This window comes from Apiospora hydei, assembly GCF_038363865.1.
Source record: "Apiospora hydei strain CBS 114990 chromosome Unknown utg000009l_segment0_segment0, whole genome shotgun sequence".
Lineage (NCBI taxonomy): Eukaryota > Fungi > Ascomycota > Sordariomycetes > Amphisphaeriales > Apiosporaceae > Apiospora > Apiospora hydei.
Genome location: NW_027117368.1, coordinates 5,770,035 through 5,787,632, shown reverse-complemented (window position 1 = coordinate 5,787,632; position 17,598 = coordinate 5,770,035). Strand labels below are relative to the sequence as shown.

The 17,598-nt window shown below is 55.8% G+C and overlaps 7 protein-coding genes across 7 annotated transcripts; 4 read left to right on the top strand and 3 right to left on the bottom strand.

The window, feature by feature from the left end:
- Window positions 1-76: 76 nt before the first annotated feature.
- On the top strand, window positions 77-2,094 carry PG997_013630 (uncharacterized protein; the record flags this gene model as incomplete). The annotated part of the gene is made up of 2 exons (XM_066817944.1): window positions 77-495; window positions 552-2,094. The coding sequence occupies 2 exons, from the start codon at window positions 77-79 to the stop codon at window positions 2,092-2,094; spliced, it is 1,962 nt and encodes a 653-aa protein (XP_066663636.1).
- A 609-nt stretch (window positions 2,095-2,703) lies between these two features.
- On the bottom strand, window positions 2,704-4,346 carry PG997_013629 (uncharacterized protein; the record flags this gene model as incomplete). Its single annotated transcript, XM_066817943.1, has 3 exons — window positions 2,704-3,580; window positions 3,639-4,094; window positions 4,162-4,346. 3 exons carry the CDS (start codon window positions 4,344-4,346, stop codon window positions 2,704-2,706), a joined length of 1,518 nt encoding a protein of 505 aa, XP_066663635.1.
- Window positions 4,347-5,855: 1,509 nt separating this feature from the next.
- PG997_013628 (uncharacterized protein) lies at window positions 5,856-7,355 on the bottom strand (the record flags this gene model as incomplete). Its single annotated transcript, XM_066817942.1, has 3 exons — window positions 5,856-6,247; window positions 6,311-7,163; window positions 7,275-7,355. The coding sequence occupies 3 exons, from the start codon at window positions 7,353-7,355 to the stop codon at window positions 5,856-5,858; spliced, it is 1,326 nt and encodes a 441-aa protein (XP_066663634.1).
- Window positions 7,356-7,962: 607 nt separating this feature from the next.
- PG997_013627 (cytochrome P450 oxidoreductase) lies at window positions 7,963-9,703 on the top strand (the record flags this gene model as incomplete). The annotated part of the gene is made up of 3 exons (XM_066817941.1): window positions 7,963-8,089; window positions 8,207-8,648; window positions 8,752-9,703. 3 exons carry the CDS (start codon window positions 7,963-7,965, stop codon window positions 9,701-9,703), a joined length of 1,521 nt encoding a protein of 506 aa, XP_066663633.1.
- A 1,040-nt stretch (window positions 9,704-10,743) lies between these two features.
- PG997_013626 (uncharacterized protein) lies at window positions 10,744-12,687 on the top strand (the record flags this gene model as incomplete). Its single annotated transcript, XM_066817940.1, has 6 exons — window positions 10,744-10,925; window positions 10,990-11,194; window positions 11,242-11,789; window positions 11,855-12,171; window positions 12,233-12,373; window positions 12,464-12,687. The coding sequence occupies 6 exons, from the start codon at window positions 10,744-10,746 to the stop codon at window positions 12,685-12,687; spliced, it is 1,617 nt and encodes a 538-aa protein (XP_066663632.1).
- Window positions 12,688-12,910: 223 nt separating this feature from the next.
- PG997_013625 (uncharacterized protein) lies at window positions 12,911-14,720 on the bottom strand (the record flags this gene model as incomplete). Its single annotated transcript, XM_066817939.1, has 2 exons — window positions 12,911-14,124; window positions 14,249-14,720. The coding sequence occupies 2 exons, from the start codon at window positions 14,718-14,720 to the stop codon at window positions 12,911-12,913; spliced, it is 1,686 nt and encodes a 561-aa protein (XP_066663631.1).
- Window positions 14,721-15,386: 666 nt separating this feature from the next.
- On the top strand, window positions 15,387-17,425 carry PG997_013624 (uncharacterized protein; the record flags this gene model as incomplete). Its single annotated transcript, XM_066817938.1, has 2 exons — window positions 15,387-16,607; window positions 16,664-17,425. 2 exons carry the CDS (start codon window positions 15,387-15,389, stop codon window positions 17,423-17,425), a joined length of 1,983 nt encoding a protein of 660 aa, XP_066663630.1.
- Window positions 17,426-17,598: the final 173 nt, after the last annotated feature.

Genomic DNA, 17,598 nt, shown 5'->3' with positions numbered 1-17,598 from the left:
CAACTCATCGCTAAATTATCGTTCTGCTATACCGACAGCCAATCCTCCTCCCGTCGGTGCGCCCTTGCGATCAGCCATGGAGGTGATAGGCTCCATTACCGCGGTCATAAGCCTCTTTGAATCGGCTTGGAAGGTGAAGAGGCTATGGGATGACTTCAAAGATGCCCCAAATGAGATCAAGAAGATTGACAGACAATGCAAAGTCGTTGAGCACTTACTTAAAGGTCTCGAAGCATATATGAAGGACCACTTGAAAAGTCTCAAGAACGACAAATCGGCTATCTTGCATCACAACCTAGCAATGCTTGAAATTGTGCTGGAGAACCTAACAGATGCGCTGAAGGAGGCTCGAGAAGAGATCGCCAAGGTATCGAGAAAGAATAGTTTCGACAGAGCCAAGTTCCTGTTGAGGAAAGAATCATCATTCGTGCCTTTGCAGGAGGTGATGAAAAACTCACAGGATAGCATCACTCTAGTGATGACATTTCTTCTAAGGTTAGATGGGAGGCCTGCTCTGTTAACACCCAAGATCTATGCTAACATAACTATAGTCATTTTGTCGACAAAAGCAACGATACCCTTCGAACCAGCGTGAACACAAATAGGCCTGAAAAGAGCCTGCCGGCGGCAAGAAAGTCAGAGCAGATCCCTACTAAAACCTCAGAGGATCTGAAAGAGGCCCTCCGGGTGACACTCGAAGCTGGCAACGCACCAGGCCTCGCGCGGTTGCTTCAGGAGGGAGCATCGACCGAATGCATTCTTAACGACAGGGGAGACCGACCTCTGCACTATGTGGCACGAAAAGGGGACCTACGTTGTCTCCAAGTGTTGCTAGATCACCATGTCTTGGTAGACACGCCCAATGCCAACAATGCAACGCCCTTGGTCGCCGCGCTCGACAATCATCAAGTCGAAACCTCTCTGGCTCTCCTTGCCGCTGGCGCAACCTCCCTCATGCAAACCCGAAAGGGCAGAACACCACTTCACTATGCTGCATGGGGTAACCTTCTGAAACCCGTTCAAAGGCTCCTGGCGGCTGATGCGGACGTCAACGCTCGCGATAGTGAAGGGAAGACGCCCTTGCATATGGCGGTTCAGCCGGTCAAGAACGGCAAGAGCCTCAGTCTAGACAGTAAGGTGCTCAACGTGCTCCTGGAGTATGGGGCCGATCCAACACTAGCTGTACACAAGAACGGCCTCACTACACTGCACATACTGGCTGAAGCAGGCAAGTCGGGCGAGTTGGAGCGTCTGGCGAAGAAGGCCCAGACACTGGACCTCTTCTTGGCCGCATCTCACGACCCTCCTGGGGCGACGCCGCTGCTACTGGCGGCTTACCATGGCAACCACATCTCAGTACAGAAGCTGCTGGAATGCGGTGCCAACCCTAACACATGCTCGCCGTATGAGACACGACTGCCCACTGCACTCTGGGCAGCTTTCGACCAGAAGAAATACGGCTCCGCGCGCAAGCTTCTGGAGAAAGGGGCAGATCCCGATTACCGGCTCAGCAAGAAGTTCGAGGGCCGCTCGCTGTTGCATCAGGCCGCTAGTATTGGCGACATCAAGGCTCTGGAGCGTCTTCTGAAATACAAGGCATCGATCGATATACAGTGCTCCAAGCAGGACACCCCACTGATGGCCACGGTGGCGGCGAACCAGGTTGCGGCCGCAAGGCTCCTAGTGGAAAACGGAGCCAGCCTCGAGATGAGATCAAAGCACAACACCACAGCCTTGGGCCAGGCCGTTAATGCCGGCAGCCTGCCTATAGTGCATATCCTGTGCAGAAATGGGGCAAATTGGCGTCACAGACCGTCGCCCGACAGCATGTCGGTGTTTCTCCAATCTGTAAATCATGGGCATCTGGACTGCGCCATTTACTTGCTTGCGCTGGGGGCGGACATTGAAGAGCAGGGACCGGATGCATGGCGACCACTCCACTACGCAGCGATGCGGGGAAAGGTACAGGTTGTGCAGTGGTTGCTCTCCATGGGAGTGGATAGGTCAGCCAAGACGGGCAAGGGTGTCACAGCGGAAGCTCTTGCTACCGTACAAGGACACCATGATGCGGTGGCACTGATTGCGCCATCTTAGTGGGAATGAAATGACATGACAGCTTTCAGTGCACTGGAAACTGGAAGATTAGTGATGCTTTAGGCCCTAAGTTGGATAATTGTTGCGTAACATATGCAACAATAGTCCACAATGCAGGACAGCTAAGTTTAAGAGCAATACATATTTTGTATAGACAATCTCATCCGGTATTGCAACATCCAAGGCCGCCTTACATCAACTAGACAAATGACAGGGGCGGCTGGTTCCTTGACGCATTACTATCATAAGATAGACGCGCCAGGCGTTGCACTAAGCGGCTGCGATTCATGGGACGAAGCTAAACTTTGAAGCACACACTTTATGATTTGGTCTGCACTAGTGATTGGTGGGCTAAAGACTTGAGTGGCCCCTTAACCCGGGACGGCCCGAAGCGTGGCTGTAGTCTTCCAAACCATGAAAGCTTGTGCATATTACATGAGAACTATATCAACCTAGATATACAAGGCCGCTCGTCTCTCGCATTCGTCGTTCCTTCATCTAAGTGGCGTCAACCGATATAAAATACTAGCTTTAGAAAAAGGGCCCGGCTACTTTCTGACTTTCTCTGGCTCCCAGACAAATTTCCACTTTATTTGCTGTGCCTTCTCTCTAGGCAGCATCCTGACCCAAATATCCTTCACCGGTGTCAAAATACTCGTCGAGATATGATGTCTCGTCCGCGGTATGTTCCACCGCCCCTCCAGAGGCACGACGTCGTACTTCAACAGCATGATGATCAAGGTACTGATGATTTCGTACACGGCGAGGTACCGCCCCGGACAGAGCGCGTTGCCCCCCGCCAAAGGTGCGGTACGTGGCCCCGGAGCCCTTGTGCCCCTGCGGCCGGAGAAAGCGCATGGGGTCGAACTCGCGCGCCGTCGGGCCCCAGACGTCTTCGCTGTTATGGATGGGCGCCGACGGGACCACGAGGAAGGCGTCTTTCTTGAGTAAGTAGGTGGACCCGTCGTCGGCTTGGATCGAGGTGTCCTCGAGCAGGAAGCGGGCGGATGCGTTGTTGCTCTGGACGCGGAGGACTTCCTTTACAAGCGATTCTAACAACGGGAGGTCCTGGATTAGTTGGGGGATATTCACTACCGTAGTGGTTGGGCCTTTATCATCGGCGGAGGCATTCTCGGGCGAGTGGTCATTCGAAGTAATCACTTTTTCGATCCCTTCTCGTAAAGTGATCAGGAGGTTTGGATCTGAGTAGACATGGCACAACGTCCAGCATATGGCCGGGACACTGTTGACAAGCAAGCCAATGCATACGCCCAGGTCAAACTGCGCAATATCATCCGCTGAGACGCCGCGTTTTCTGTTTGCCTCGTATCGGTTTTGTACGAGCTGAGAGGCTTTCCTGAAGCCGCCTGTAGCATAATACCTGCGAAAGGCGGCGAAGAAGTCCTGGCGTCCACGGCTGGCTTTGGGTGCTACCAAATGGGATTTGATATCGAGACCCAAGAGAGCAAAATCCTTGTCTATTGTCCTATAACAACGCTCACACATTAGTCCCGTCCGAGGTAAAAAGCAAGCAAGCGACATACCAAAACCCATCCATCAACTCGGGGTCTAACAGCGGATTCTCCGGTCCGTACATGACATTCGTACTCGCAATACTGAAAAATTCGCGGACCCACAAGAAAAGGGGCACTCCCTTTTCGTCGCCCAGACCGACTGGCGATTCCAAAAACGCCGATACCTGCTCGACGGTGTCTTTCGCCATGGCCTCCAGGGAATCGCCCGGCATGAGCGACTTGTGGATAACCTTCAATGTCTCGGGGCGCAGTCCGGACCGGCTCTCCTCGTGGATGTCCTCGGAAAGCATCTCCATGCCGTGCGGGCTGGTGAGGAGGATGCGCTTGGCGAACTCGAGGACGTACGGCACGAACGAGACCGCCCTGGACCGCCGGTCGCAGACGGCGACGAGACTGGGCGAGGTGACGACGTACATCTTGGCGCGCGGCATGTGCAGCGCGAAGATGGGTTGTTTACATTCTTGCCTGCGAAAGCTGCCGTCAGCATCGTGCCCTCCCAAATACCAGTATGCATGCTTCGTCTTCTACATACGCAAGCTTGGAGTAGTACTGAGTTCCGATCCGCAGCAGCTCGATCGAGTGCCCGATCAGGGGTATCTTGGGTTGAACAAGCGGCGGCTCTCTTGGATCATGGGACGGAAGCAGAACCTCATGCACAACGATGAACAATAAAACGGCGGCTAGCACGAGGGCAGCCAATAGAAGTGCGTGATGCATTTTAGAGGCTGGATGCGGGTGGAATTTCTTTAACGATATGGTGCAAGCCACATACGTGCTACTCAACGAAAGTGTGGGAACTCTGGACGAATTTATGTCGTCAACTACAGATTGGATCACGAAGCTGGACACGGACACTACTGTTGTATGCGAAGACAGAGCGGCTATGCGCTCGCCCAGGCAAACCTCCAGCGTTACACAGCCAGAGCAAGTGATTTGAATAGGACTGTCAAGGAGAGCTTACACGTATGTCTCATATATGATGGGGTGTACGTAGTGATGGAAAAGAAAGCAGGGGTCTCCAAGGAAGGAACGAATTGGGCCCACCAGCCAGTACCCGAAGTCCAAATTGTGTAACATATGGGGAGACCAGCTACAAGACTATCCGTAAAACAACAGAATGCAACAGTCAGCTTACCAAGTCCTGTCGTCACGCACTAGTGTATGGAATAAATACTGATCACTGGCGGTGCTATCGTAATAATGCTTGACACCTGGAAGGCATCGACCAAATGAGTGGCGCAATGGGGCAATCTGAAAGAAGAAGAAAGCCGAAAAGCGCACAGCCGTCTTACCTACATGTAAGTATCAATAGCGTGGACGAATCGCAGACGGGTGTTGTGCCGATAGCCCCCAACGTCTCACAGCGTAAGTAGGGGTTGGAGGCGGGAATTCTGGCGGAAGTTGGAATTTTCACTGCAGCAAACGATGCACAGAAGTACCGACACGCCGATGCTAGCCCCTCCGTCATGCCGCGCCAAGCGGTAAGACAGACCCCTGATCGGTCTGCTTCTGGGTCTGCCCCGCGCACACCCCCAGAACCCCCAGCCCTGAAAGCCCTACCCGCACCGTCCTTTGCTGGGGGTCCATGTACTGTTGGTAGCGGCATAAGCCTGTTTTATGTACGGATGATGAGAGCTTGTAAGCCAATAACAGCGGCTGCAATGGCTACCAACCACTACGATGCTGACATGCATGATATTGGTGCTAGGCAGCCTTTTCCAATCAGTGTTGGGAACCGTGTGTGTCAGCAATTCGTAAGAAAAGACACGGGAGGCGATGGGACAGACTTGTCAGCATGGGCATACACTTTGGCGCGAAGGGGTGCGAACAATGTTCAAGCTCTGGCGGCTGTCCATGGGGGTACAGTTGGTGTAATATGCCTTATTCGATGGTTGCACATTGCGCCTAAGGTTCGCTTTGGCTGGGGCAAAAAAAAAAAAAAAAAGAAATAGGTCTCTGTATTAACATGTGATTGTGAGAATGTGCTCGTTTCCTCTCAAGTGCGATAAGGCGTAATTCGGGGAGTAGGCTACGTGCATGTGCGTACGATTACACCAACACTGGCTGAATATCTAAACGATAACTTGAACTCGTATATTTGAATGGTATTGGGTTGAAGAACCAAAATGATAAGAAAACTATCCCGGAAACCAAGTAGATCGGTCCTTGTTGTCTAATAGTTTAGAGTCCTGCTACGTATAATCGCCAAGGCATTCCTAGCCATTTCTAGTGAGTACGTGGAGCTTGAGTCTCTATCAAGCTCCGCGCCGAGACGGGGCGCTCGCCCGATAACGAAGAATCGACCTGTCCTTCTCGCGTCTTCTTCTTCCAATTCCCATCGTCGTTGAAGTCCACCGTCATGAGTCCCGGCGGCACATCGGGGAGCTGCTGATTGTGCATGGCCAGCGTCGTCCCGCTGTCGCCGTCGTGCCAGCCGTCCAGCGTCTTGGCCGTGTCGACCACGCTGTCGTGGAAGCGGTAGATCCTCGCGCGCCAATCCAGACGACCACCACTGCGCGGGCCCTGGCCCTGCCGCTGCTTTTCTTGGCGGTCGAGGCTGTGGTTTCGGCGCTGGACGAAGAGGGAGCGGAAAGATACGATGCAGGAGATCAGGAAGGCTTTAAGCGATTTGGTTAGTTAAGAATTGAAACAAATATTATGCGCACAAGTGTTTTGCTTACAGACGCCAAATTCGCAGTACCACCAGAACCAGGTGAACGTTATGCTCTGCGACGATTTTGTGATGCGCCCGTCTGCATCGAAGGCGTTGTGGAATATGCTGCCGCGGATGATGGTGATGGCGATGGTGAGGGACGCCAGGCCAAAGACGAAAGTAAGAATAATCTTCTTTCGTATCTCGATCCGGCTACGCCAAAGGATGATGACCGGAAGACACAGAACTAATGCGATCGCATAATTAGCTTGTATCTCTTCAGGGGCAGCGTGCTTTAGCTCAATTGGAACAAATGAGAGATGGGGACTCACTGAGAACATCGGAGACAGCATCTGCCGTGACGGAGACGACGGAAGAAATGAATACTCGGAGCAGGGACTCAGGGCTGTTGCAGCCACCACCAGTGAATATATAGTCGGCGCCTCCGAAGAAACAGCGATAGTCCTGAACTCCGAACTGGGCCACCGTAACAGCGATAGTGAAGAGCAAGACCCCCACCACATCCTGGTGAACCAGTCGACCTTGGCACCCAGCCTTCGGAAGAAGAGCAAGAAAGTGAGCTTCACGATGAAGATGCCGATCATCTCGACGATGACGCTGACGCCGGTGGCCATGAAGGCCTTGCTGTAGTCCTGGAACGAGTGCGGGCCGAAGTGGGACATGTCGCCCTGCTGAAACGCTTGGAGTTGGTACCCGTACCGGACGTAGACCTGGATCAGGACCGCGACCGTGCCGAGCATGCACAGCGCAATCAGCATGAGGTAGTCATCGACCAGGAGGCGGTGGAAGCAGGCGTGGCGGATGTACAGGCGGATGCCGAAGGCCACGGTACAGGCGGCGAAGATGACCCAGGCCAGAGCCTAACACAGAGGGCGCGCGAATGGTCAGCTTGGAATCCTTGAGCTTCGTGTTAGGAGAAAGTTTGCTTCTCATAAAAGCGGTGCATCCGGGGTTGAAGTTGCATAGCTTACATAAAAGGCATCCTCTGGGAGGGTTATAATCGTCGCCTCCCCTACAGAGCTAAGTTCCGGGCCCTGGGAATCTGTCGCCATATTGATCGCAGTTGGAACTATCGTGGTAGTCTATGATGGCGTTGAGAGGTTGAGCTGCGAAGAGCTACTTTAAGCGGAGAAACGGAACCCGGTATACTTCTATTTGAATCCAAGCCCCCAGAATCTCATCAGGTCCATTCGGGGTCCTTTCCCAAGGCCCTCAACTCCATGCCAAGCCGTCAGCAAGACCACACCATCAGCATCAGGCTGTCTGACCAATCAGCTTTGTTGGAGATCCTGGCGGGGCGAAGCTGCATTAGGTGTGTAACACAAAAAGCAATTCCGGCTCCCGTCTGGATTTCGGGTAGTGTAAGAAAGGAGGGGTTGTTCTTACCCAATCATCCCTTGCAGTGTCGATCTCCGTCTTCTAGCTTTTAGGTGTTGGTCAGACAGCAGATTCGAGGTTCATCGCCACACAGTTGCTGGTGCACCCCCGAACAACTTGACAAAAGATTTTGACCTTCGATGCCATCGCTAGGCAACAAACGTGCTGTTGCCGCGTCAAGTCTGTAGATTCAAGCCGGTATTGAGTCGTGTTCAGCATCGATTTTATACCGCTGCAATTGAACAGTCAATTCTCCTTTGAAACCGCAGACACACACGCAACATGGCGTCCATACTTGTCAGTGTCATCGGCACTATCGCCGCCACGTACATCTTCCTCTACCTGCTACTTCACATTACCCAGGACAGGAAGGAGCCGCCCGCCATAGTCACGCGAATCCCATTCCTAAGTCCCCTTCTCGGGATGATCAGACATAGTTCAAGCTTTCACGTTCGACTAAGGTCGGTTACTGGTAGACAGAGTATCCATGGATAAGTTTGCGTAAGCTAATTCTGCCCAAACAGAGACACATATGGGATCCCCATCTACACTCTCCGCCTCCCCTTCTCGCGGATCTACATCGCCAACGACACGGAGCTCTTGCCGCCCATACAGGCGCAATGGCGCACCATCAGCTTCTCGGTGTTCACGGCGAACACCGGAGAGCAGCTGGGGATGACCAAGACCTCCAGGGAAACGATGGAGCGGGGCCTCATGGACCCCGACAGCTTCAGTATCAGCTGGCCGAAATACATGCAGCCTGCGATGGCGCCGGGCGAGGACCTCGATAGGATGAATAAGATATCGATCGAGGCCATTGCCGACGCTAATCAAGACCTTGCTGCAAAAGGGGTTGGTCGAGTCGGGCTATGGCAGTGGACGCATGACATTATCATAAGGTCTACGTCGAAGGCGGTCTGGGGCCCGCAGAACCCGTTTGAAGACGAAAAAGTCGAAGAGGCCTGGAAGTAAGCTGCACCCGACCACATATCTACGTTTGCATATACACGCATGCCCCCTTTTCTCTTCACTCGACATGATTTAGAGCTCTGTCACTGACCATGCGCATAGGATATTTGAGCCAGGCTTCCTGACCCTCAACATCTTCCCCTTCGCCTCCCTGCTCTTCCCCCAGATCCTGCGCGCCCGCGAGCGGATCGCGACCGCCATGGTGCAGTACATGCGCCACGACGGCCCGAAATCCGGCTCGGGGCTCATCCGCCGGCTGGTCGAGCACCACAGCCGCTTCGGCCTCCCGCTCGAAGACATCGCGCGCTCCCAGATCGGCATCGGCTTCGCCGTCATGAGCAACACGGCGCCCTGCGCGCTCTGGCTGCTGTACCACATCTTCTCCGACGAGCGGGTGCTCGAGGACGTCCGGCGCGAGGTCGCGAAGTTAGTGGAGATGCGCACGACGACAGAAGAGGAAGAAGGAGAAGGAAGAGAGACGGCAACCAATGTGGTGGATTTGTCCGCGCTCCAGTCGTCCTGCCCGGTACTCCTGAGCACATTCCAGGAGACGCTGCGCGTTCGGACCCTGAGCCCCGGAGTGCGGATGCTACTCGAGGACGCGGTGGTAGATGATACCTATTTTCTCAAGAAGGGCAACCTGCTGATGATGCCCGCGATGGTGCAGCACACCAGTGTTCCCGTATGGGGCCCGGACGCAAACCAGTTCAACCACTTACGCTTCAAGGACAACCCCCGACTCGGGCGCACTGCGTTCCGCGGCTTCGGCGGGGGCCACGTGCTCTGCCCCGGGCGGTTCTTCGCCCGGACCGAGATCATGGCGTTGGCGGCGCTGCTGGTGCTGCGGTTCGACGTCGTGCCCGCTGGGAGAAAATGGGTCGAGCCTACGTGGAAGAATACACCCACGCAGTCGGGTTTCCTCATTCCGGATCACGACATCGATGTGGAGTTTCGGCCGAGAGGGCCGGCGAATTTGAAGTGGGAGGTGGTGTTTCCGAGCTCGCAGAGTGCTTCCAAGGTTACGCTGGAGGATATTGATGGAACCCCTGAGTGACGAGTCTCATCTGGCTAGGGTTTGTCAGGGATGGCGGGAAGCCTTCACGTCACTACATATTATTTGCACATTGAAAGGCGGCTCTGATATTATAGATAACAATGATGCATGCGTTCTTGTATTATTTGTGTTTCATTATTGGATTTGAATAAGTACTTGGTAGCCACGGTTGTTATTTTGCACCCGTTGTGTGTAGGAGACAGGCGTGATGGCAACCAATGTTTTACCTAATAAGCCGGGAGTTACCGATAACGCCAACTCCGACCATGCTCTCTCTACTTTGTACAATGTTTGCAATACAAAACAGTAGTCTGATAAAGTATGTCAGCAGCGTAGGCAGCCAGATGACTTACACAGAACGTGTACGACGTAGGCGTCGTGCGTCGGTAGCAAACAGGTATCAGCCCATCGCTGCTTACGGGGTCCAAAAAGCAAGCATTAGGCTAAATACATGATCAAAGATCTTACTAGCTTGTGACATCGTGGTTGGCTACTTTGGGAAGATGTACCCCAACAGAGGCTTACGTGTGGAGTCCGGGGCGGCACGAGCTCCCACTCGATAGGCGTATCATCCATCTTACTTGCACAGCTCACCGAACTGAGAACCTTCAAGCGGCAATGATATACCAAAAGGTAGGCTTGGTTACACGGACCTAGCAGGCTGCGATGCCAGCGCAGCAGGCGCAGCCTATAGCAGTCGGTTACTAAAGACACCCCCTCCCTACCGCACACAGAAGTGGGTGGTCAGCATATATTTTGTACTACCAATGCTTATCGCCAATCATTTCCCGACAACGCCTAGGTAAGCTGACGGTCCTAGCCCTACGGGCCGCATGCGCATAGGTTTGGGGGCGTAAAGCGTCCTCCACGTCCTACCAACAGTTACACCATGATCGAGTGGTGCCGTTTTAGCTGCCGCGCAATATTAGTATTCCCTTGAATTCTGCTTCGTGCTTCTTCGTGCGGATAGTTGGGAGTATCATAGTTATCACCAAGCTTCGAGTGTGGAAACTAGAAGCACACTTCTCTTGCTTGCCAAAATGACGGACTCCTTCGCAATGCTCGCTGTCGTGGCGTTGATCGCAGTGATTCTAGCAAGATTCATGGATCAGCAACGCCAATGTCGAAAGAACGAGCCTCCGTGGCTCTCAGAGACTATCCCGTTCGTATCTAATGCCTGGCAGTTCATGACAGACAAGGAGAGCTTCATAGAGCGACTGCGGTGAGTTTTCAACCTGAACAGAACCAGCAGTCACAATCACTGACCTGACCAAACCTGAAAACAGGGAAGCCTTCAAGGAAAGCAACATCGTCCAATGCCGCCTCGGCCCCATGAAGATGTACTACATAACCGGCGGCCGCAACACCTCGGCCCTCTTTCGCTCCTCCTTCCACTCCGAACCCTGGATCGAGCGGATCGTGGCCAACACGGCCGGCTACACCGCCCTCGACGTGGCCAAGATGACCAAGGACCGGACCGGCCCCGCCCGGGTGCCGCGCAAGGACGGCCCCAAGGGGGCGGATCCTAAACCCCCGAGGAGCGCATCTGGTACTCGATGCACCGCGGCTACGAGGAGAACCTGTCCAATGCGCGCGCCGTCGGCGCCTTCGCGGCCAAGTTCCAGGCCCTGTTCGCGCAGGCGCTCTCCGGGATCGACACCAACACCAACAAAGGCAACGACGGCGACGAGGGGTATGAAGAGATCCGCGTCCTGGACTTCCTCAAGCACGTCATGGGCGGCGCCGCGACGCGCGCCGTCTTCGGCGACAAGATCTTCGAGGTCAACCCGGACCTGCTCGAGGCGTACTGGGAGTGGGACAAGTCGGCCGAGACGCTGGCGTTCGGGCTGCCCAAGTGGATGAACCGGCGCGGGGTGGGCGCGCGCAACCGCGTGCGGGACATGTGCACCCGCTGGCTCGAGGCGGCGGGGCGGGAGACGGATTGGGGGGTCGAGGAGAAGCGGCGGGCGGTGGAGTGGGAACCGGTTTATGGATCGGGGCTCTCGCGGGGGCTGGTCCGTTGGGGGAAGGCGTTTGGGTTTTCGGGGGATAGTATGGGGGCGGCTATTGACCTTGCGATTTTGGGGTAAGCTTCACCACTTTTCGAGCAATAGATGGGAGAACACATCTAATTAAAGCTTCACATCACAGGCTCAACTCCAACACCGTCGCCGTCTGCACTTGGGTGATGATGGAGCTTGCCAAAGACCCCATTCTTCTCCAGGAGGTCAGAGAAGAAGTCTCGCGGGCCGTCATCACTACGGGACCCGATTCAGGCCAACTGAACTGCCAGCAGCTGCTTGCTCTGCCGTTGCTGCAATCCGTCTTCACGGAATGCCTGCGTCTGCATATCCGGGTACTCATCACGCGGACGTCGACGGAGCCGGTGACGGTCTCGGGCTATCATTTGCCCAAGGGCTCGTACTTCCAGGCACCAACTCAAGCTGCGCACCTCGATGAGACCGCTTGTACGTTGTTCTGGTTTGCAATTCTAAGTGGAAGACGTGGCTAACAAAAGTTTTCATATAGGGGGTAGACCGGGCCATCCCGCGTCAGGCTTCTGGGCCCGTCGACATCTCAAGGAGGTCACGGTGAAAGATGACACAGGAAGCCCAGTGAAGAAGACGGAGTTTTACTTATCGGGTGCACCAGGAGAGTTCTTCCCATACGGTGAGTGGGTTCTTCACACTGTTGCTTTCGGCTTGTATTCGTCATACTTCCTGATTTGATTGCTAACCTTTTCGCTTTTCGGAACAACAGGGGGCGGAATCAGCAGATGTTCAGGTCAAGGCTTTGCGAAGCACGAGATTCCCCTTGTGGTAGGTCTGATGGTCACCAAGTTTGATCTGGAATTTGTGGGCTGGATCAAGCACGACGGATCGGCGTCAGACCGACCAGCCAAGGACGATGCTGCATATGCCAACGCGGTGGCGGCGCTCCCGGACAGGGACATGAAGGTCAGGTTGAGGAGACGTGTTTCATGAACCGAGACTCGATATCAGTCATGCATGTTGGTCTCTTGCCGCTTAGATAGCTTGGCGTCCGACCTCTCGACCTGAAGGGCCAATACCCCTTTTAATTTTCTTGAATGCAATAATTGGCCAGTCATTCTTCGGTCTAGTGCCATTGGTCATTAATTACAATCTAGTTCGTCTTGGTACGTTGCCAAGTTACCTTATTGGGAATTCTACAGAGTGATACAACCATTCACGCTCCGACTGGATTTGCGAGGTCCCATATGTACTTTGCCCCCTTGTCGCAATTATGGCCAGCCCAAACAAAGTCTTCCAGTACCACCTTGACCTCCTCCCAGGTTTTGAGCCCTAGTATTCGTGCCAGAGCTTCTACCTTCGCAATCAAGTACTTTGACGTCCGCAGGCAGTCAATTGCCGCCCGATCCACAGGTTTCATGACGACCCCCGGCTTCGGCGCCGATCCCATCGCCCCGAGCATCGCGGCCCAGAACAGAAGCTCCGGCGGCTGGTTCTCCGTGTACCTCGGCGCTTCCAATGCGTCCACCAGGTTCTCCGCCAGCAGCTGCAGGCAGTCTGGGGCGATCACGTACCCGATAGCCCCGTACGCGAAGAGGAGCGCGCCCAGCATGTAGATCTCGATAGCCGGATCCGCGCGGCGGATGTTGAGGAGCTGGTGCTGCACGACCCCGACATACGTCCGCAGACTAGCATATTTGGCTTTTCCCAGCACGTCGTCGCGGGCCTCGCTCAGACGGGCGAGGACGCGCGTGCAATGGACTGTGTATAGAAAGTCCGCATCGGCAGCCAACAGAACGTCCGTAGATTTTGCGACGATGTCCCGACAGCTTTCCACCCCCTGCGCGACGATGAGCAGCTGCTCCTCCGGAAACGCGAAGCCGGGTGGTATGAGCTGGTACGATGCGTACAGCATCAGGATGTACGCGAGCAGATCCGGCACTTTCATGCCCTTGGCGCCGCCTCTCATCGCCAGGCTGCGGACCTGGGCGAAATGGGTGGAGCGGAAGAAGGCCTTGAGGTGGCCGCCGCTGCGGCTCTGGTCAAAGAGCAAGATGGGGTCGCCGAAGAGGCCGGTGCCGACGGGCTCCTCCTTGACGTGCGCGCCCGACATGGCGAGCACGTACGCCGTCATGAGCGCCGGGTCGGACAGCATGGCGGGGCCGCCAGAGCCGCCAGAGCCGGCGCCGGCGCCGATGGCGCGGATTTCGCGGCGCAGGCGCGCGATGGAGCGCGTCAGGCAGCCGAGGTACGCCGTGTGGTCCTCGTGGCTGCGGAGGCGGTCCGAGCCCACGTGCAGCTCGCTGCAAATTTCGGCCTCGAGCATGGCGTCGTCTTCCAGGGACCGCTGGAGGTGCCAGACCCCCACGAGCTCGTCCGCGGGCAGGACGGTCTTGCCGGAGAGGGAGGGGATCCATCGGTAGATCACGACTATGCAGCGCGGCAGCTCATATTAGTGAAGGTACATAGACTTGGGGCGTACGCCCAGAAGATGTCTCTGCCTTTTGCCGACTAGGCAAGTAGTGAGCAAGCAACCGAATGATGATGCACTGACCCATGTGAAAAAGACGACGAATGGCCGGAACCCGCAAAGCGTCGCTGCGGCACTGGAGCTCATCGAGACTTCTCGGGACACTTTTGATGATGTCTCCCGCGACGTCGATCATGGCAATCCAGGCGCGGCGGCTGTCGATGGTGGGCGGAGAGTCATCCTCAATCGATGCCGGGGGCGGGGCAGCAGCCGTTCTGATTAGTTCTTCCCACTTAAGTGTCAGTGAGGTCGACTTGCATTCATAGCTCGTCTGATGGGACTTGGAAAAAAAGAAGAAGAAAATAAACCAATAATCTATCGATCGAGCTAAGGGGAAGATGAAGTACTTACTTAGCGTCAGCTGCCCCGTGCGATGGCGGTTCCTTGGCTGCTTGTCGGGCCCGCGCTTCGGTTTCAGGGGCCTTTGCTCGTCGTAAAGAACAAGATCACGGCCGCCACTGGCAGCAGTACCATCGCTAAAGTTCTGGGAAGACATTCTGCAATTCGCGACCAGACATTAATAGGAGAAAACCAGATTGCCGCGCCAATTACGCTCGGTCGGGGCTCGCTTTTGCTGTGCCGCAGGATCACATGACAGATGGACCAATTGAAGATGCCTTGGCCTAATAATAGCTACAGCCTCCATGTCTGTTTTGGACGGCGCTGCACGCACACATAGCCTGTACCTATTATCCGATTGGCTCCTATTGCACGGGTGGCTGATCGTAGGGGGTCTAGTAAACAGGCACCAATCTCATCGTGAGACGGCAATCAGGATCTAGTTCGATGTTTGGGCTAGCGTAGTAAGACGCATGCCGTGATCGACGAAGATGCGCATGGCTAGTCGACGTTCGGAGGCAGCCTGGGCAGCGCCACGGATGAAAACAAACACTGCCAAGATGTTCGTTCCTAGGTATTGATAGTAGCACACGCTCTGCTTTCTGTCTGTATCTCATCATCATAACAATCTATGTCTACGAATGGCCCTGCAACTCGGCGCAGTTGGGCATGTTGCTTGCGACGAGCACATGGGTTCATGCTTGGATCTTCACTCGTAGCTGGTTGATGAGCGATTCCCATGCGAAACACCGTTGGAATAACACCATCGAACCTGATCATCGATACGACCGCAAGCCACGGATGAAAGACGCTACCGCCAACCATGAAGGCCGTCATAGCCGGTCAGCAGTTTCGAGTATCAGTCACGATGACACTGCTTTCCGTCTTCCTCCTACTCGCCGCAGTCCCACCAGCGCACGCCGTGCCCCGCGCAGCACGATGGAGCACGAAGTCCTTGGGGCCGGACGGGCCCTGGAACGCCCTCGAAATCACCATGGGCAAGGGCCAGACCATCACGACCTACGCCGGCAAGATGTGGGAGTCCTTCTTCCTAGACAGCGACTACTGCAATGCGACGACGAAGGCGAACAGCAAGCGAGCCAGTGGAAAACAACAGCAGCCGTGCTACGCGAAGCAAGCAGGCGCCATTTACAACGAGGGAGCATCGTCTGGAACGGGGTCGGCACCGTCAGCCGTGTCGCCCAATCCGGGAACGTACTTCAGCGGCGCCATGGACTCGGTGGCGGGGGCGAAGACTAACGGGCCGGATCGATATCGGGACGAGTTCCACTTGAGTCGCAACACGAAGGAATGGGCGGCGGGTGACACGGTGGCGAACCTAGATATGGTGCTACTGAGCGAGACGCAGTTGAAGTACCCGGGCGGCGACCTGGTCCCGCTGTTTGCGGGCTGCTTGGGGCTGGGGGCGGCGCCGGGTATCGTCAATCATACGTATCGCGCGCAGTCGGGCAGCGGCGACGTCAACATGAGTATGGTGGCGGGCGCGTATGCGAAGCAGGGGTTTACCGATACCAACTCTTTCGGAATGCACATCGGGTCAGCACTTCCGTCCTCGCCCTTGACGCCGAAGAAGAAGATGATGGAGGGCTCCCTGTGGTTCGGCGGGTACGACAAGAACCGCGTCATCGGCGAAGTGTTAGCCATCCCGATCCCGCAACCGTACCTGATCTTCGACGGGCTGCCGTTATTGGACATCTCCATCAACGTGATCAAAGGGGGCTCGCCCTTCGGTCCCAACGGCGACCAGGGAAACGGTTGGCGGTCCAAAAGCGGCTACCTCGCCTCAGGCAACACGACCATGGCCCCGCCGCTCAACATCCGCCTCGACGGCTGCCACCCCTACCTCAACCTCCCCAAAAGCACCTGCGACGCCCTGGCCGCCGACCTGCCCCTAACCTACCGCCCCGCCCTGGGCCTCTACGTCTGGGATACCGCTTCCCCGTCCTACCCCCGCATCGTGAGCTCCGCCAGCGCCCTGACCTTCACGTTCCTAGACCCAGACAACAACGCCCACCGCGTCAACGTCTCCGTCCCCTTCCTGCACCTCAACCTCACCCTCGAGCCCCCCTCGTCGAAAAGCCGACGCCCTACTTCCCCTGCAACGCCGGGTCCGCCGGCGCGCACTATACGCTGGGCCGGGCCTTCCTGCAGGACGCCTTCTTCGCCGCCAGCTTCGACAGCGGGACCTACTTCATCGCGCAGGCGCCGGGGCCGAACATCGTTTCGGTAGACGCGGCGAACGCCAATACCGCCGTCATCGGGAAGACGGCGCGGACGCTGGCCGCGAGCAACAACGATTGGCGGACGAGCTGGGAGGGGTTGTGGACGCCGCTTCCCGGCGGGGACGGGGAGGAGGAGAGTGATCCAACGACCAAGTCTTCCGGGGACACCAAGGACGGCGGCGGAGATGAAAATGTGGATGAGAAGGGCGGAGGAACCGTCACGCGCAATGCGGGTGTCATCGTCGCCCTGGCCGTCGGCATTGGCGGCGGTGTCTCGCTCCTCGCACTGGCGGCGTTCGTGCTGTGCCGCCGCAACAAGTACGGCACGGGGTCCACGTGCTGCGGGTGGCGGATCGTGAAGGCCAAGGAGCATGCCACGGGCGGGTCCGGGGCGGCGGTGCCGGGATCGAAGGGTATTCAACCGAAGCATGAGCAGCAGCAGAAGGATGAGGAGCAGGAGCACCCGGAACATTTTCGACACGAGTTGCCGCTCAACGAAGCGCCTTCGCAGCTGCCCGACAACCAGGTTTCTCGCCGTCCGATTTCAGGGGTAACGGCAGCAGCGCCTGGAGGTGATGTACAGGGTAACAGGCGCCGGAAAGACAGGTGTTTGAAATGACGGGAGACGAGTATCATCAACGACATGAATGACAAGAAGAAAGGCATGATTTTAAAGTATAAACAACAGACATGCAACTTATTAATCAAAAGTGAATTGGTGACCCATTACGGCCAACGTAAACGTTTCGGCTGAACTGCTGTGTCTGGGGGTAAGTAAGGGTCAGGCATGTC